The 21,015-nt window shown below is 49.4% G+C and overlaps 1 protein-coding gene across 1 annotated transcript in view; it reads right to left on the minus strand.

Moving 5' to 3' along the window:
• LOC138281632 (oocyte zinc finger protein XlCOF6-like) overlaps positions 1–15,966 on the minus strand; it is a 338,330-nt gene extending 322,364 nt beyond the window's left edge. Inside the window, exon 1 of the mRNA XM_069219620.1 lies at positions 15,280–15,966. Within this exon, the coding sequence (XP_069075721.1) occupies positions 15,280–15,303 (24 nt within the window). The 5' untranslated portion in view covers positions 15,304–15,966. The remainder of the gene's footprint in view (positions 1–15,279) is intronic.
• Positions 15,967–21,015: the final 5,049 nt, after the last annotated feature.

Genomic DNA, 21,015 nt, shown 5'->3' on the forward strand with positions numbered 1-21,015 from the left:
CCACTCCATCATTTAACAGCCCGCCCCACTCCATCATTTAACAGCCCGCCCCACTCCATCATTTAACAGCCCGCCCCACTCCATCATTTAACAGCCCGCCCCACTCCATGATTTAACAGCCCGCCCCACTCCATCAATTAACAGCCCGCCCCACTCCATCAATTAACAGCCCGCCCCACTCCATCAATTAACAGCCCGCCCCACTCCATCAATTAACAGCCCGCCCCACTCCATTATTTAACAGTCCGCCCCACCCCATTATTTAACAGTCCGCCCCACCCCATTATTTAACAGCCCGCCCCACCCCAACAGCCCGCCCCACTCCAATAGCCCTACCCACTCCATTAACAGGCTGCCCCACTCCATTATTTAACAGGCTGCCCCACTCCATTATTTAACAGCCCGCCCCACTCCATTATTTAACAGCCCGCCCCACTCCATTATTTAACAGCCCGCCCCACTCCAACAGTCTGCCCCACTCCAACAGTCTGCCCCACTCCAACAGTCTGCCCCACTCCAACAGTCTGCCCCACTCCAACAGTCTGCTCCATTATTTAACAGTCTGCCCCACTCCATTATTTAACAGTCTGCCCCACTCCATTATTTAACAGTCTGCCCCACTCCATTATTTAACAGTCTGCCCCACTCCATTATTTAACAGTCTGCCCCACTCCATTATTTAACAGTCTGCCCCACTCCATTATTTAACAGTCTGCCCCACTCCATTATTTAACAGTCTGCCCCACTCCATTATTTAACAGTCTGCCCCACTCCAATAGCCTGCCCCACTCCAATAGCCTGCCCCACTCCAATAGCCTGCCCCACTCCAATAGCCTGCCCCACTCCAATAGCCTGCCCCACTCCATTAACAGCCTGCCCCACTCCATTAACAGCCTGCCCCACTCCATTAACAGCCTGCCCCACTCCATTAACAGCCTGCCCCACTCCATTAACAGCCTGCCCCACTCCATTATTTAACAGCCTGCCCCACTCCATTATTTAACAGCCTGCCCCACTCCATCATTTAACAGCCTGCCCCACTCCATCATTTAACAGCCTGCCCCACTCCATCATTTAACAGCCTGCCCCACTCCATCATTTAACAGCCTGCCCCACTCCATCATTTAACAGCCTGCCCCACTCCATCATTTAACAGCCTGCCCCACTCCATCATTTAACAGCCTGCCCCACTCCAATAGTTAACAGCCTGCCCCACTCCAATAGTTAACAGCCTGCCCCACTCCAATAGTTAACAGCCTGCCCCACTCCAATAGTTAACAGCCTGCCCCACTCCAATAGTTAACAGCCTGCCCCACTCCAATAGTTAACAGCCTGCCCCACTCCAATAGTTAACAGCCTGCCCCACTCCAATAGTTAACAGCCTGCCCCACTCCAATAGTTAACAGTCTGCCCCACTCCAATAGTTAACAGCCTGCCCCACTCCAATAGTTAACAGCCTGCCCCACTCCAATAGTTAACAGCCTGCCCCACTCCAATAGTTAACAGCCTGCCCCACTCCAATAGTTAACAGCCTGCCCCACTCCATTAGTTAACAGCCTGCCCCACTCCATTAGTTAACAGCCTGCCCCACTCCATTAGTTAACAGCCTGCCCCACTCCATTAGTTAACAGCCTGCCCCACTCCATTAGTTAACAGCCTGCCCCACTCCATTAGTTAACAGCCTGCCCCACTCCATTAGTTAACAGCCTGCCCCACTCCATTAGTTAACAGCCTGCCCCACTCCATTAGTTAACAGCCTGCCCCACTCCATTATTTAACAGCCTGCCCCACTCCAATAGTTAACAGCCTGCCCCACTCCAATAGTTAACAGCCTGCCCCACTCCAATAGTTAACAGCCTGCCCCACTCCAAAAGTTAACAGCCTGCCCCACTCCAAAAGTTAACAGCCTGCCCCACTCCAAAAGTTAACAGCCTGCCCCACTCCAATAGTTAACAGCCTGCCCCACTCCAACAGCCTGCCCCACTCCAACAGCCTGCCCCACTCCAACAGCCTGCCCCACCCCATTATTTAGCAGCCTGACCCACCCCATTATTTAGCAGCCTGACCCACCCCATTATTTAGCAGCCTGCCCCACCCCATTATTTAGCAGCCTGCCCCACTCCATTATTTAGCAGCCTGCCCCACTCCAATAGCCTGCCCCACTCCATTCACAATCTGCCCCACTCCATTATTTAACAGCCTGCCCCACTCCATTATTTAACAGCCTGCCCCACTCCATTAACAGCCTGCCCCACCCCATTAACAGCCTGCCCCACCCCATTAACAGCCTGCCCCACCCCATTAACAGCCTGCCCCACCCCATTAACAGCCTGCCCCACCCCATTAACAGCCTGCCCCACTCCATTAACAGCCTGCCCCACTCCATTAACAGCCTGCCCCACCCCATTAATAGCCTGCCCCACTCCATTAACAGCCTGCCCCACCCCATTAACAGCCTGCCCCACCCCATTAACAGCCTGCCCCACCCCATTAACAGCCTGCCCCACCCCATTAACAGCCTGCCCCACCCCATTAACAGCCTGCCCCACCCCATTAACAGCCTGCCCCACTCCATTAACAGCCTGCCCCACTCCATTAACAGCCTGCCCCACTCCATTAACAGCCTGCCCCACTCCATTAACAGCTTGCCCCACTCCATTAACAGCTTGCCCCACTCCATTAGTCTGCCCCACTCCATTAACAGCCTGCCCCGCTCCATTAACAGCCTGCCCCGCTCCATTAACAGCCTGCCCCGCTCCATTATTTAACAGCCTGCCCCGCTCCATTATTTAACAGCCTGCCCCACTCCATTATTTAACAGCCTGCCCGCTCCATTATTTAACAGCCTGCCCCGCTCCATTATTTAACAGCCTGCCCCGCTCCATTATTTAACAGCCTGCCCCGCTCCATTATTTAACAGCCTGCCCCGCTCCATTATTTAACAGCCTGCCCCGCTCCATTATTTAACAGCCTGCCCCGCTCCATTATTTAACAGCCTGCCCCGCTCCATTATTTAACAGCCTGCCCCGCTCCATTATTTAACAGCCTGCCCCGCTCCATTATTTAACAGCCTGCCCCGCCCCATTATTTAACAGCCTGCCCCGCCCCATTATTTAACAGCCTGCCCCGCCCCATTATTTAACAGCCTGTCCCGCCCCATTATTTAACAGCCTGCCCCGCCCCATTATTTAACAGCCTGCCCGCCCCATTATTTAACAGCCTGCCCCGCCCCATTATTTAACAGCCTGCCCCATTATTTAACAGCCTGCCCCGCCCCATTATTTAACAGCCTGCCCGCCCCATTATTTAACAGCCTGCCCCGCCCCATTATTTAACAGTCTGCCCCGCCCCATTATTTAACAGTCTGCCCCGCCCCACTCCAATAGCCCGCCCCACTCCAATAGCCCGCCCCACTCCAATAGCCCGCCCCACTCCAATAGCCTGCCCCACTCCATTATTTACCAGGCTGCCCCACTCCATTATTTAACAGGCTGCCCCACTCCATTATTTAACAGGCTGCCCCACTCCATTATTTAACAGGCTGCCCCACTCCATTATTTAACAGGCTGCCCCACTCCAACAGGCTGCCCCACTCCAACAGGCTGCCCCACTCCATTATTTAACAGGCTGCCCCACTCCAACAGCCTGCCCCACTCCAACAGCCTGCCCCACTCCAACAGCCTGCCCCACTCCAACAGCCTGCCCCACTCCATTGTTTAACAGCCTGCCCCACTCCATTGTTTAACAGCCTGCCCCACTCCATTGTTTAACAGCCTGCCCCACTCCATTGTTTAACAGCCTGCCCCACTCCAACAGCCTGCCCCACTCCAACAGCCTGCCCCACTCCAACAGCCTGCCCCACTCCAACAGCCTGCCCCACTCCAACAGCCTGCCCCACTCCAACAGCCTGCCCCACTCCAACAGCCTGCCCCACTCCAACAGCCTGCCCCACTCCAACAGCCTGCCCCACTCCAACAGTCTGCCCCACTCCAACAGTCTGCCCCACTCCAACAGTCTGCCCCACTCCAACAGTCTGCCCCACTCCAACAGTCTGCCCCACCCCAACAGTCTGCCCCACCCCAACAGTCTGCCCCACCCCAACAGTCTGCCCCACCCCAACAGTCTGCCCCACTCCAACAGTCTGCCCCACTCCAACAGTCTGCCCCACTCCAACAGTCTGCCCCACTCCAACAGTCCACTCCAAACCTAAACAGTCTGCCCCACTCCAAACCTAAACAGTCTGCCCCACTCCAAACCTAAACAGTCTGCCCCACTCCAAACCTAAACAGTCTGCCCCACTCCAAACCTAAACAGTCTGCCCCACTCCAAACCTAAACAGTCTGCCCCACTCGAATCCATGATAATCTAACCCACATCAGTCTGTCTCGCTCCAGTCCAAACCAATCTGCCCCAAACCAATCTTCCCCACTGCAATCAAAAATTATCTACTCCACTCAATCCAAAACAATCTGCCCCACTGCTAACTAAAACCACCTTCCCAACTCTGATCCAAAACAATCTGCTCCAATCCAAAACAATCTGCTCCACTTCAGTAAAACAAAAAAAAACAAAAGAATCTGCTGCACTCCAATAAAAAAAAATAAAAAAAAACCTACCCCACTCCAATAAAAAAAACCTACACACTCCAATAAAAAAAAAATCAAACCCACTCCAATAAAAAAACAACCCCACTCCAATAAAAACAATTTACCCCACTTCCATCCAACACAATCTGCCCCACATCAATCCAAAAACAATCTGCCCCACTCTAATCCAAAACAATCTGCCCCACTCCAATCCAAAACAAGTTGCCCCACTCCAATCCAAAACAAGTTGCCCCACTCCAATCCAAAACAAGTTGCCCCACTCCAATCCAAAACAAGTTGCCCCACTCCAATCCAAAACAAGTTGCCCCACTCCAATCCAAAACAAGTTGCCCCACTCCAATCCAAAACAAGTTTCACCATTCTAATCCAAAACAAGTTGCCCACTACAATCTAAAGGAGTCTGTTCCACTCCAATCCAATCCAATCCAATCCACCGCTCTAATCCAGCCCACCTCATCCCATTAACCCCACCCTCTCCAATCTGCCCCATACCACTCTGCTTCACGCCATTCCAATCCCACCCCACTCCAAAACAGTCTGCCCTACTCTGATCCAAAACAGTCTGCCCTACTCTGATCCAAAACAGTCTGCCCTACTCTGATCCAAAACAGTCTGCCCTACTCTGATCCAAAACCGTCTGCCCTACTCTGATCCAAAACCGTCTGCCCTACTCTGATCCAAAACCGTCTGCCCTACTCTGATCCAAAACAGTCCGCCCGTTCCGATCCAAAACAGTCCGCCCCGTTCCGATCCAAAACAGTCCGCCCGGTTCCGATCCAAAACAGTCCGCCCCGTTCCGATCCAAAACAGTCCGCCCCGTTCCGATCCAAAACAGTCCGCCCCGTTCCGATCCAAAACAGTCCGCCCCGTTCCGATCCAAAACAGTCCGCCCCGTTCCGATCCAAAACAGTCCGCCCCGTTCCGATCCAAAACAGTCCGCCCCGTTCCGATCCAAAACAGTCCGCCCCGTTCCGATCCAAAACAGTCCGCCCCGTTCCGAGCCACTACAGACTGCCCGCACTAATCCAGTCCACCTCACCCCAATCCAATTCACCTGACTTCATTCCAATTCAACCTACTCCATCCAAATTCTCCCCACTTCAATCCACCACAACTTACCCCACAGCAATCTAATATCCCCACGCCAACCCAAAACTATCTACCCCCACACCAATCTAAAATAATTTACCCCACTCCAAAAGAATTTGCCCACTCCAATTCTAAACAATCTACCCCACTCCAACCCAAAAGAATTTGCCCCACACCAACCCAAAAACATCTGCCCCACTTCAATGTCCCCACTCCAATTCAAAACAGTCTGCCCCACTGCAATCCAAAATGATCTTTCCCACTCCAATCCACCCCACTATAATCTAGACCACCTCATCCCGTAAACCCCACCAAGCCCCCTCCAATCCGCTCCAACCCGATCCACCTCACGCCACTTCGCCCCACCCCAACCAACCCCATCCAAAACAGTCTACCCTACTCCAATCCAAAACAGTCTCCCCACTACAGACCGTCCCGCACAAATCCAGTCCACCTCACCCAATCCAACTCAACCTACTGTATCCCAATTCACCCAACTCCAGCACAATCCTCCCCACACCAATCCAGTCTGCCCCACTCCAATCGAAAACAGTCAGCCCCACTCGAGACCGCCCTGCCCCAAGCCAGTCTACCTCACCCCAATCCAGCCCACTCCATCCCAACTCACCCTGCTCCATCACAATTCAACCTATTCCATCCCAACTCAACCTATTCCACTCTGCTTCCCACCCCAATCGAAAACAATCTGCCCCACTACAGACCACCATAATCCACTCCTCATCACCCAACCCAATCCACCCAACTCCATACCAATGCAACTTACTCTATCCCAATTCACCCCACTAACCCCACTCCAATCCACCACAATCCAGTAAAAAAAAATATATAGATATCTGCCCGACTCCAGTAAAAACCAAAACAAAAATCTGCCCCACTCCACAAAAAAAAAAAATCTGCCCCACTCCACAAAAAAAAAAAATCTGCCCCACTCCACAAAAAAAAAAAAATCTGCCCCACTCCACAAAAAAAAAAAAAATCTGCCCCACTCCACAAAAAAAAAAAAAATCTGCCCCACTCCATAAAAAATAAAAAAATCTGCCCCACTCCAATAAAAATAAATCTACCCCACTCCAATAAAAATAAATCTACCCCACTCCAATAAAAATAAATCTACCCCACTCCAATAAAAATAAATCTACCCCACACCAATAAAAATAAAAAGATCTACCCTACTCCAATAAAAATACAAAAAATCTACCCCATCCAATAAATCTACCCCATTCCAATCCAACACAATCTGCCCCACATCAACCTAAAACCATTTCCCCCACTCTAATCTGCCCAACTCCAATCCAAAACAATCTGCCCCACTCCAATCCAAAACAATCTGCCCCACTCCAATCCAAAACAATCTGCCCCACTCCAATCCAAAACAATCTGCCCCACTCCAATCCAAAACAATCTGCCCCACTCCAATCCAAAACAATCTGCCCCACTCCAATCCAAAACAATCTGCCCCACTCCAATCCAAAACAATCTGCCCCACTCCAATCCAAAACAATCTGCCCCACTCCAATCCAAAACAATCTGCCCCACTCCAATCCAAAACAAGTTGCCCCACTCCAATCCAAAACAAGTTGCCCCACTCCAATCCAAAACAAGTTGCCCCGCTCCTTTGAGCCCCACTTGGGACCGCCCTGCCTCAATCCAGTCCACCTCCTTCCAATTCAGCCCACTCCATCCCAACCCACTCTACTTCATTCCAACTCAACCTACGCCATCCCAATTCACCCCACACCAATCCAAAACAGTCTGCCCCAACTCCAATCAAAAACAATCAGCCCCACTACAATATAAAATAATTTGCACACTTCAATCCAAAACAATCTTTCCCACTCCAACCCAATTCATCCCACTACTGTATAATACAATCCACCTCATCCTGTAAACTCCCACCCTACCCCTCTCCAACTCGCCCCACCCCGATCCTCCTCACGCCACTCCACCACACCCCAACCTGCTCCACTCCAATCGAAAACATTCTGCCTCACTCCAATCCAAAACAATCTGCCCCTCTACAAACCGCCCCAATCCACTCCTCCTCACCCAATCCACCCAACTCCATTCCAATTCAACCTACTCTATCCCAATTCACCCCACTCCAATCCACCACAATCCACCCCACACCAATCCAATCTGCCTCACGCCAACCCAAAAGAAGTTGCCCCACTCCAATACAAAGCCAATCAGCCCCACTCCAATACAAAGCCAATCAGTCCCACTCCAACCCAAAACAAACAGCCCGCCCCACTCCAACCCAAAACAGCCCGCCCCACTCCAACCCAAAACAGCCCGCCCCACTCCAACCCAAAACAGCCCGCCCCACTCCAACCCAAAACAGCCCGCCCCACTCCAACCCAAAACAGCCCGCCCCACTCCAACCCAAAACAGCCCGCCCCACTCCAACCCAAAACAGCCCGCCCCACTCCAACCCAAAACAGCCCGCCCCACTCCAACCCAAAACAGCCCGCCCCACTCCAACCCAAAACAGCTCGCCCCACTCCAACCCAAAACAGCCCGCCCCACTCCAACCCAAAACAGCCCGCCCCACTCCAACCCAAAACAGCCCGCCCCACTCCAACCCAAAACACCTCAAAAGTCTGCCCCACTCGAATCCAAACCAATCCACCCCAAAACATTCTGCCCCACTAGAATCAAAAGCGATCCGCCCCAAACCAATCTGTACCACTGCTAACCTAAACAATCTGCTCCACTCCAATCTAAAACAATCTGCCCCACTCCAGACCACCCGCACCAATCCAATCCACCTCATCCTAATACAATCCACCCCACTCCATCAGAATTCAATTTACACAAACCCAATTCACTCCACTCCATCGCAATCCACCCCAAACCAGACCAATCCACCCCAATCTACTCCAATCCAATCTACCTCACTCCAATCCCAAACAGTCTGCCCCATTTCAATCCCAAACAGTCTGCCCCATTTCAGTCCCAAGCAGTCTGCCCCATTTCAGTCCCAAGCAGTCTGCCCCATTTCAGTCCCAAGCAGTCTGCCCCATTTCAGTCCCAAGCAGTCTGCCCCAATTCAGTCCCAAGCAGTCTGCCCCACTCCAGTCCCAAGCAGTCTGCCCCACTCCAGTCCCAAGCAGTCTGCCCCACTCCAGTCCCAAGCAGTCTGCCCCACTCCAGTCCCAAGCAGTCTGCCCCACTCCAGTCCCAAGCAGTCTGCCCCACTCCAGTCCCAAGCAGTCTGCCCCACTCCAGTCCCAAGCAGTCTGCCCCACTCCAGTCCCAAGCAGTCTGCCCCACTCCAGTCCCAAGCAGTCTGCCCCACTCCAGTCCCAAGCAGTCTGCCCCACTCCAGTCCCAAGCAGTCTGCCCCACTCCAGTCCCAAGCAGTCTGCCCCACTCCAGTCCCAAGCAGTCTGCCCCACTCCAGTCCCAAGCAGTCTGCCCCACTCCAGTCCCAAGCAGTCTGCCCCACTCCAGTCCCAAGCAGTCTGCCCCACTCCAGTCCCAAGCAGTCTGCCCCACTCCAGTCCCAAGCAGTCTGCCCCACTCCAATCCCAAGCAGTCTGCCCCACTCCAATCCCAAGCAGTCTGCCCCACTCCAATACATGATAATCTACCCCATTCCGATCTGCCCCACTAACTAAAACAATCTGCCCCATTCCAATCCAAAAACTCTGCCCCACCCCAATCCAAAAAATCTGCCCCACCCCACTACAATCCAATAAATCTGCCCCACCCCACTACAATCCAAAAAATCTGCCCCACCCCACTCCAATCCAAAAAATCTGCCCCACTCCAATCCAAAAAATCTGCACCACTCCAATCCAAAAATTCTGCACCACTCCAGTTAAAAAAAAAAAAAAAATAAAAAAAAAAAAAATCTGTCCCATGCCAGTAAAAAAAATCTACCCCACTCCAAAAAAAATAAAGTAAAAAAAAAATCTACCCCACTCCAATAAAATTTTTTTTTTAAATCTACCCCACTACAATAAAAAAAAAAACTACCCCACTCCAAAAATCTACCCCACTCCAATAAAAAAAAAAGTCTACCCCACTCCAATAATAAAAAATCTACCCCACTCAAATCCAACACAATCTGCCCCACATGAATCCCATAAAATGTACCCCACTCTAATCTGCCCCACTACAATTCAAAACAAGTTGCCCAACTCCAAGCAGCCCCACTCGAGACTGCCCTGCTCCAACCCAGTCCACCTCACTCCAATCCAGTCCACTCCATCGCAACTCACCCTCCTTCATCCCAACTCAACCGGCTCCATCCCAATTCACCCCACTCCAATCCAAAACAGTCTGCCCCCACTCCAATCCAAAACAGTCTGCCCCCACTCCAATTCAAGACAGTCTGCCCCCACTCCAATTCAAGACAGTCTGCCCCCACTCCAATTCAAGACAGTCTGCCCCCACTCCAATTCAAGACAGTCTGCCCCCACTCCAATTCAAGACAGTCTGCCCCCACTCCAATTCAAGACAGTCTGCCCCCACTCCAATTCAAGACAGTCTGCCCCCACTCCTATCCAAGACAGTCTGCCCCCACTCCTATCCAAAAGAATTTGCCCACATCAAAAACAATCCTTCCCACTCCAATCCAATCTACCCCACTATAAGCCAGTCCACCTCATCCCATAAAACCAACCCCACCCCTCTCCAATCCGCTCCACCCAGATCCGCCTCACCGCTACACCCCAACCTGCCCTCCAGTCCAAAACAGCCTGCCCCACTCCAGTCCAAAACAGCCTGACCGACTCCAGTCCAAAACAGCCTGCCCCACTCCAATCCAAAAGAATTTGGCCAGTCCAATCTAATCCACTGTACTATAATCCAGTCCACCTCATCCCGTAAACCCCACCCCGCCCCTCTCCAATCCACCATACCACGATCCGACTCACGCCACTCCAATCCAACAGTCTGCCCCACTCCAGTCCAACAGTCTGCCCCACTCCAGTCCAACAGTCTGCCCCACTCCAGTCCAACAGTCTGCCCCACTCCAAACTAAAACAATCTTCCCCATTACACACCGGCTGCACCAATCCAGTCCACAGGCTGCCCCACTCCAGTCCAAAACCGCCTGCCCCACTCCAGTCCAAAACCCCCAGCACCACTTCAATCCAAAACAGTAGGCCCACACTCCAATCCAAAGCAATCCGCCCCCCACTCCAATCCAAAGCAATCCGCCCCCCACTCCAATCCAAAGCAATCCGCCCCCCACTCCAATCCAAAGCAATCCGCCCCCCCCACTCCAATCCAAAGCAATCCGCCCCCCCCACTCCAATCCAAAGCAATCCGCCCCCCACTCCAATCCAAAGCAATCCAGCCCCCACTCCAATCCAAAGCAATCCAGCCCCCACTCCAGGGCTCAAAAAATCCACTTGCATTGGTGAGTCTTATTTGATCAGGTCCAGCTATTTTTAATACTTACTGGTCCCTTTTGGCGAGTTAACACTGAACAAGTTTTCTGTTCAGTTGAAAAGTGGAGGAGTATTAAAAGATGCCTTTAAATCTTGTTCTTTTGTCACATTTGCTCTGTGTTCACAGATAGAGGTCAGAAGTCAGTTCTTCTTACAATTAATTTTCCTTCTGACTGCAGAGTTCCAGGACTCTGTAAGGTGAACTGTGTGACCTGCTGCTTAGAATGTAAAATAAAAGGATATAGGGTGTCAGGTTTTTCCTAACATACATTTAAATGACTATGTCAACTGTGTAAACATTTCAAAATATATTTCAGTAGTTGTGAAAGCCCTTTTTTTATATTTCAGTGTGATGAACAAATATTTTAATAGGATGAAAACAAATCAGAATACTTTACAGGTTGATGTGCAAAGGATATGTTTTCTGAAACCCAATTTTGGTAATTGGTAATGTACTATATAGTTTTATCAGTAAAGCTGCAAGTTAGCGGAGAGGTTTTTGGACATTTCTTGGAAAGTTACTGTGTGTAGATGACAATATGTTACCACACCATGGTTTAGTAATATATTTATTAAAATTGAGTGTTTAAGCAAACTGAGAAACACTACTGCCCTGATGGCAATGTTGTTAGTAAACTAAAAGAAGTCCGAGGTTATGTGGGCTAGACCTCATGGGTACGTGGGCTACATTCTTGTGGTGCATGCAGCAAACTTTAGTCTACTTAATCAAACAAAAGAGGTTTTTTTGTACTGCAGAAATGCTGAGCTCACAAAGTTGAAGGTGCAATCATATGTGAGAATTAAGAAAAAGGCGACTCTGTAAACTATTTGCTTAGGATCACACAATTTGAGAACCGTTTATGGGTCAGGTACATTACAGTTAGGTCGAGTAGATTATTTAAATTACTCAACCTGCCGGTCTAGTAACATTTTTTATGATTTTTCAGGCCCTGCACTCCATTCCAAAGCAACCCGCCCCACTCCATTCCAAAGCAACCCGCCCCACTCCATTCCAAAGCAATCAGCCCAACTCCAAACCAGAACAGTCTGCCTCTCTCCAATCCAAGCCACCCTAAAACAGTCTGCCCCACTTGAATCCAAAGCAATCCGCCCCAAAACAATCCACCCCACTCCAATCCAAAACAATCTGCCCCACTACAGACCACCCTCACCAATCCAGTCCACCTCAACCCAATCCACCCCACCCCATACCAATTCAAACTACTGCAACCCAATTCACCCCACTTCAATCCAAAACAGCCTGCCCCACTTCAATCCAAAACAGCCTGCCCCACTTCAATCCAAAACAGCCTGCCCCACTTCAATCCAAAACAGCCTGCCCCACTTCAATCCAAAACAGCCTGCCCCACTTCAATCCAAAACAGCCTGCCCCACTCCAATCCAAAACAATACGCCCCACTCCAATCCAAAACAATACGCCCCACTCCAATCCAAAACAATACGCCCCACTCCAATCCAAAACAATACGCCCCACTCCAATCCAAAACAATCCGCCCCACTCCAATCCAAAACAATCCGCCCCACTCCAATCCAAAACAATCCGCCCCACTCCAATCCAATCCACGCTAAAACAGTCTGACCCGCTTGAATCGAAAGAAATCCGCCCACTCCAATCAAAAACAATCTGCCCCAATCCAGACCGCCCGCACCAATCAAGTCCACCTCACCCCAATCCATCCCAATTCAACCTACTCCAACCCAATTCACCCCACTCCAAACCACCACAATTCACCCCAAACCAATCTACCACAGTACAATCCATCCCACTCTAACCTCAAAACCGTCTGCCCCACTCCAATCCAAAACACTCTGCCCCACTCCATTCCGCCCCACTCAAGACTGTCCCGCACCAATCCAGTCCACCTCACCCCAATCCAATCCGCCCCACAACAATCAAAAACAGCCTGCCCCACTCCAATCTAAAACAATCTGCCAAACTCTGAACCTGCCCCAGTCCAATCCAAATCCACCCCACTACAATCAAAAACAGTCTGCCCCACTCCAATCCAAAACAATCTGCCCCACTCCAATCCAAAACAATCTGCCCCACTCCAGACAACCCTGCACCATTCCAGTCGGCCTCACCCCAATCTAAGCCACCCCACTAAATCCCAATTCAACCTACTCCATCCCAATTCACACCACACCAATGCACTACAATCTACTCCACACCAGTCCACCCCAATCCAATCCACCCAGCCCATCCCAATCTAATCTACCCTACTCCAAACCACCACAATCCAACTTATTCCAGTCTAACCCACCCCACTACAATCCACCCCATCCCACTCCAACACACCACAATCCAACACAGCCCAATCCACCAGCCTCACTTCAGTCCATCCCACTCCAACCCAATTAACCTTAATCCTCCCCAGTCCTCCTTAATTCACCCCACACCACTTTAATCCATTCCACTCCTATTCACCGCACTCCACACCAATCTAATAAACCCCACTCCAATCCAGTCCACCCCACTCAATTCATGTCCACCCCAGTCCAATTCACCCCACTCAATCCAACTCACCCCACTCTAATCCACCCCACCTCAGTACATTGCACCCCACGCTAATCCACCCTACTACACCCCAGTCCAATCTAACCCACCCCACCCTACTTTAATATGCCCCACTCAGATCCACCTCACCCCACTCTACTCCAATCCACTATCCTCCAATCCTACCCGCTCTCCTCCAATCTAATCTGTACTGTATTCCAATCCACTGACTGTACCGCAATTCAATCCACACCACCACAGATCAATCCATCCCACCCCAATCCACTCCATCCCATTCCAATTCAATTCACCTTAACCCACCCCACTCCAGTCCAATGCAGCCCACCTTAATCTACCCCACTCCTGTCCATTCCACCACTCCAATCCACCTGAACCCACACCAATCTAATCCACTCCACTCTACCCAATCCAATCCACCCCACTTTACTACAATCTACCCCACTACCTCAATCCATTCCGACCCACTCAAACCTATTCCACTCCACAACACTCTACCACTGAAATCTCCTCTCCACAACTCTACAATAATCTACTCCTCCACGCCACTAACTTTTAGCCATGCTGAACAGGAACCACACTGACGTACAACATGACAAAATCACATTGCCAACGCCAATAGCTTTTATGTAGGTGAGACCTACTGGCTTTACCACTGCTTCTTTCCCATGCTAGAAAAAGTTTTACATGAGTAAATTCTGACTTTCCGATGCAGGAACAGAGTGGAGAGTCGTTGGTGAATACCCTTAAACACTGAACTTTGTGAGTGTTCCAGCCCCAGAAGTACTGTTTGGTGCCTATTTATAGATGCTGTATGCAGGTTTGTAGAAAGGTGGTAAAATTATAACGTTCCTAGAGTAAAAGCCATGATATAATATGTCCCCTGGCATAATCAAAGAGGATATTAATCGAGCTATGATACACATGAGAACGCTGCTGTAATTTATCAACTCAATGAAAGGCACCAAAAGCGTCCAGATTGTTTTTTTACTGAGCAAGGAGACTTCTAAAGCACCGTGTCCGTAGACATTTTATACATTTCTATAACCTGTGTGTATCCTACTACTCAGTGCTTATTAAGTTTACTAGTTCTTCGCACTGAGGTTTCAGTCTGCCCATTGTAGATGTACTCCTGTCTTGCACACGAAAATTTCAATACACTTTAAGACGAATACCATATACATGAGTCCAGCTGAACACGTTCATGCACTGGGGTTCAGAAAGTCTCATTAGCCTACCACTCTCTCAATAAACAACTGCACTCAATTAAAAAAAAAAACAGCACAGAAGACATTTGGCATGAACGAGACATCTATAACCACCAAGGCCTTCCATGCAGCTATAATGGAAAACGGCACACCGAAGCTTTGTGTCACGAATCCAATGTATTGATGTGAACCAAACACGTGATTTACATTTTCGAACTATTTCAACTTCTATTTATATAGGCAGCCAGAGAGGACTCAAGTTTGCAATGATATTCTGAGTTTTGGTATAAAGGTTTATGTAACTATTGTACAGACCAAGTCGCTTATAACATAGCTGCGAGCATCGCCTTAAACCTTTTCGTTCGTTTTATTAAGTGTTTGTATGAGATTGTAACTGTTTATGCTGCATTGCTCACCTGAACTGGCTCCTCCTGAAACATCTCCCAACAGGCTGTTTTGAAACTTTTGGCAGGTGAAAGCTTGGTGTCTGTTTTGTAAGGAGTCGGATTTGTAAAACAGAAGTACTACTTCATCAAAGCGATTTACTTTGTCAGGTAAAAGAGGCCTGCAGACGAAAAGCTCCCACCTCAAACCACTCACTGAAAAATAGGAATTGATTTATTGAGCATGCTCAGCTTCTGGCTGAACCGAACTGAGCATGCTTAGAAGAAAGAATACTGCTAACTGGAGCATGAGCAGTGTTGACCAAACCGTTGCTCTGATGAAACGTTGTTCGCGGGACAAACACAGCGTGAAGAAAATGCTCTGTCGAAATTTTAACTACAGACTAAATGCGTGTCCCTCAGATCTCACGTTATCTAGATTTTCGGGCGAGAGTACCAGTACTGTCTTCGAAGGCATCTCACGAAGGATGTGACAGAGCCTTTGCCCAATGACGCTACCGGAACAGAAAGGATACAGCAAAGTGTAAAACGTCAGTGTTCTAACCATCCATTGATCTGTCTGTCCTTGTGTCCCACTTATTCAGTGCTGACCGAAAGAGTATGTTTTATTCCCTAGAAGTGTATTCTCCCCCTAAAAGTTAGGTGGGATGCGGGGGAGAGGGCATAAACATTTCTCATCAATTTCGAAGGTCGAATGATACAATTCGATGTCAGGCCCGGAGGCTCCGATTACGCTTCAATTTTTTACTATAGATTTCACATCAGCCAATCAGATACAATAACAATGAAAAAACTACAAATCCCATGAACCTCAGTTCGTGTATCACATGGACCAATTCCCAACGACTCAGCCCTTCAATATACACCTCCTTCATCTTGACCTCTTGCTTTGCAGCCAGTTAAGTCACATATTTTTTCTTCTTGAGATGCGTTTCTAGAGTGAGTGAGCTAGCGGGACTGTTGGGCGGTTAACTTACTTTGGATGACATTGTGTTAACTGTGTTGCTGGCGGCGCCAGCTTCGTGGGCCGTCAGATCAGTTTATTGTCATCGGGACACGCACACCTAAGAAGCGCTTATCCTGATCCTTGTTCTTCTTGTTTTTTCTTCCTGCAGGGGAGCGCTTCGGCCTCCGAGGCTGCAATGGTTTTGTCGCGTGCATTCGTTTCTCGGGGAGCGTCCGCCATCTTGGATCAGTTGTTAATCCCCATTCTAGTCCTTCGGTACAGTAGCACTACACGCGTGTCTTTTGAACACGTATTTTACCCACAAAATTGGCTGCCAGTTTATGGGCAGAATTTACTGATCAAAGATATCCAGTGTGTGCTACTTAGCTCCCTACACCCTGAGGCATCAGAGAGTGCCCAGGGTTGTACAACTATTACATTGGCTCTGCTTAGAGTGCCCGCAGGCGCCTCCCTCCACTCTCTATCACAGTGTTTGCGCCTGCTGGGGTTGCACTCCCCCTTCTTAACAGGTGACAGACTATTTACCATCTGTGAGTGTGTGCCCGCACTCTATTGTAGTATGGCTCATTCCGACCCCGGCTGGGGAAATGCAGATTTCCCCCTCCTTTGAAGAGAGTCTTGTGGAGGCATTGGATAGTAAAGTCCAGCTCCCGGTGAATAAGGCTTAGGCCAAGGCCCTCGGCCCCCTGACGTCCCATCTTAAGTGTTCTGCGTGCCAGGAAGGCTGGTTTCCCTCTATCGCAGCCTCTGCAGAGCCAACATCACAGCCGCCTAAGCCTTCCAAGGGCAAATCTAAAGCCAAGAAATGGGCACACTCTGAGGCGTTCTCTAGCTAGTGACCAAGAGGAGAGGCCTGGATCCAGCAAACAAAGGCATCCAGTACGTGGATCGGATTCACGCCCGACTCCACTTAAGGTGTTAACGTTCAATCCAACGGAAATAGTGCACCCCCGTTCCACCAACTCAACACCCCTTCCTGAGGTGGCTAGCTATGTCCAATCTCACCTCAGACAAGGACTTCAGGATGAGGCTCAGGTCTGAGGGCCCCAGTCGAGACCTGGCAAGCAAGGTTTTGGATACACCAGAGGTGGATCCCACCATGGTGAACTTTATGAAGAAATGGGCCAAAGGTCCAAAAAAAGGACTGGACAGGACCTGGCGTTCCTGCAGGACCGGTTGCTGGACATTTCAGGCCCCATAACAAAAATATTGAAGCTGGGGTTCCAATCCAAAGAATCCGGAATAGCAGTTGACCAAGATGTGTTGATCGGATGGGCGCAGCGTGCTGTCTGCCAGTTGGGCAGCACCAACGTGGCAATCTCTACAGAACAGAGGCACTGTATTCTAATGCGCATAGACCCGGAGCTCAATGACATTTGCTTCCTCGAAGGCTGGTCCTGTGGTGCAAGGTCTACTCTTTGGTGGGCCCCTTGTCAAAGATCTGGCCAAGTTTGCGTCAACCAACAACACCTTAGACAAGGCGCATCTTTCATTGAAAAAGGTCTTTCGAAACAACCTTTTTGGCAGGACCAGATGATACAAGGCCTGTTCGTCAGGCTGAGGTGTGTACCAGGGCTCCCAACAAGACAACTTTAATCTCTTCCGTGGCGGTTGGCAAGACCAGCAAACGGAACAGACCTTCTAACCCACCAGAACCCGTGGGGGTTGCCAACGATTCCACAGAGGCTACGGCAGGGGTCAGCAGAGAGGCAACTCAGAGGCAGGATACTCAGGTGAGTCTCATACCATTATCAGAGGTGATTTTGGGGGGCAGGATCCAATCATTTTTTCACAACTGGAAGTCTCTGACTCAGGACTTGTGGGTCCTCAAGTCTGTAATGGGGTACAAGATGGAGTTCTACAACTCCCCAGTACAGACACCCCCGCCTCAGGAGCTATATGTTTCCCAACATGATCGGGAACTTATTTCAGAGGAGATTTCCGCTCTCCGGCAAAAGACGCCACATGCCTTTCTACCCCTTATCCAGAGGATACACCAGCACCATTTTTCTGGTCAGCAAAAGAGGAGGTGGGGCGTGCCTAGTGCTCAATCTAAAGTTATTTAATTCTTAGATTATATACCGGCATTTCAAGTTGGAAGGTATTCACTTTCTTCGAGATCTGCTGCAAGAGGGCGACTGGATGGTCCGTTTGGACCTAAAAGACACGTATCTTTCAGTCCACATCTTTGCTCCCCACAGGTGTTTTCTTTAGTTTTGCTGGCTCGGTCAATGTTATGAGTACACAGTCCTTCCTTTCAGGCTCTCTTCGGCTCCATGGTGTTTTACCAAGCTGATGAGGCCAGTGGTAGAGGCTCTTTGAGCTCAGAGCGTCCGAGTAGTCATTTACCTCAACGATATCCTCATTATGGCCCAGGATCCTCAGATGGTAGCTCTGCATTTGTCATGGACAATTCAGTTTCTGCAGGATCTGGGGTTCATCATCAAACAACCGAAGTCATGCCTGGTTCCCTCCTAACAGATGGAATTCTCAGGATTCCAGATAGATTTGGTGTTTTCACAGTTGATCCTTCCATCGCAGAATGTCCAGTCAATCATGAAGGAATTGAGGTCTGCATTGCGAGGCCAGACAATTTCAATGAGGTCAATAGCTGGGATTGTGGGCTTATTGGCCTCCTCCATCCAAGCCATATTTCCAGGTCCCCTCCATTACAGGGCCCTTCAGCGCCTCAAGATACAACATTTCAGAAGGGGTTGAATTATTCGGACCAGATACAGCTCTCGTCTGAAGCTGGGCTGGAGATGAATTGGTGGTTGGCCCACATGGAGGCTGGAATGGCTGGGTCATATTTGGCAGTGCCCCTGACATAATCTTGGAAGTCGGATGCCAGCAGGTGGGGACGGGGAGCCAGATGCGGATCCCTTTCCACGGGAGGCCGTTGGTCAGAGCAGGAGCTTCAGCTCCACATTAATTTACTGGAACTTCTAGCAGGCTCCTTTGTTGTCAAGAGCTTATCACAGTCCTGGACAGACAACATCTGTGGTTCTAAAAATTCTGGACCCATGTAATTTACTTTGCCACAGCAGTACGATTTTAGTATCAACAGACAGATAATGACTAGTACACTAAGCATGAGCATTTTCGCTCAATTCCAGCAGCGTTTTCACCTCGAAATCGCCATTTTCGTCTGGACTCGTGGCTCCCATTTTATACACGGCAGCCATTTTTAAAAGTTGCCCTCACATAGGCTTATAATACAGTCAGATTTGATTCCAAGGACACGTACACCTTGATTGACTTTTCTCTGACCTGGGCAAGCTGGAACCATTGCCTCAGGCCAAACCTGTTTGTTCAGTCCCTCTCCAAGTGGGCGAATCAGATAGCATCAAGGCACACCATGCCATAAAACCCTTATCGCTCACACACCCTGCCTAATCTTGCTCACACCTGCACCTGCTCTTTTCTTCTTCTTACTTTACGAGGGGGAGGTGCCCGTTTTTATTGGGGGTCCACACTTATCTGATGTAAAATTCTAGGCCTTGTCGGGTAATTTATTATGGGTTGGATGACATGAAATATGAGGTTTCATCATGACACTGTTTTTTCCTTTGTAGTGAAAACATGTGAATGACCAACCAAAATGTCAAGAATGTTTGCCTGAAGCTTAAAAAACTGTATATAAGGAAACCTGACTTTGCATTGACACACAGTCTCCTGAGAACATACAAACCGTGCTGTTGTACTTCTAGGACGCTTGTTACTTGGCTGCAGCCAATAAATTCGATCTTTGACTTCACCTAGAAGACTCTGAGTTTCTGTGGTCTGAATCAGGAAAGTACCCGAGGTCTTTGGGTGTACCCTGGCACCGCTGGGTTACCGGATCAGTACCGGTTCTGAAAAACCCAGTACCTCAGTTGGCGCCCAACGTGGGGCGATACCAGCGGTACCGGTCCAAGCCTGAGGTCCGTGGGGAGCTTCGTGTGAAAATTCTGGAGGAAGGCCGCCACTTCATCGACCCCTGCATGTCGACGTGGTCCGAAAGTCTTTACTGCGAGGTTCCCCGCTTCCCGACGGCTACGAAGGACTGCTGCCCTGGCTATCGCCCTGATTTGGACCCTTGATGTTTGGTAGAGCGAAACGATAAGACGAGTCTTCTGGTGACGTCATCGATATTTTCAGTTAAGTATACGTGGAGCATCTCCCAGTCCTTAGTTGAACACTTGGTTTGGTCCTTAGTTGGACATTTGGTTTGGTATCCCTTCGGGATCACTTTGATTTGGAACTTGCAAGTACCAAAGCCGAAGGACTCGTGTATTCACGAGACTATCGTAAACGATAATCCTTTGAAGTTTGAAGCTAGACTAGTGAGCGAAGATGCCTGGTCTTAGCAGACTTGGAAATTTGTTTTGTCTTGGTTGTAAAAGGGACTCCCGGTTGGAGGACTCATGTCTGGTTCCTCCGATTGGAACTCCAACCTATGAACTATATGTGAAGCACGGAGTGGGCCCCATCACGTTTAATAAAGTATGGGTCCGCTATTCTTGGAAATAAATGTCTGTGAGGCTGTTTTTGCAGTTTTTTGGAACACTATTGAGAAAAGTTTTATTTTCTCTTGTAAATATGACTTACAACTAGGATCTGCAAACGGTTCTGTAAGTAAATTGCGACGGCGCTATTTATGAAAAATGGCTAAAGCGCGCTGTATTGTGTGTACTGAGTGTTTTCTGTTTATATCTGAAATGAGCTCAATGTGTGTTTGTGGGTCTTCTTGATGTTTTCAGTTTAAGTAAAATGTTGGTTAATTAATATTAAGTAGAAAC

This window comes from Pleurodeles waltl, unplaced genomic scaffold, assembly GCF_031143425.1.
Source record: "Pleurodeles waltl isolate 20211129_DDA unplaced genomic scaffold, aPleWal1.hap1.20221129 scaffold_89, whole genome shotgun sequence".
NCBI classification, from domain to species: domain Eukaryota; kingdom Metazoa; phylum Chordata; class Amphibia; order Caudata; family Salamandridae; genus Pleurodeles; species Pleurodeles waltl.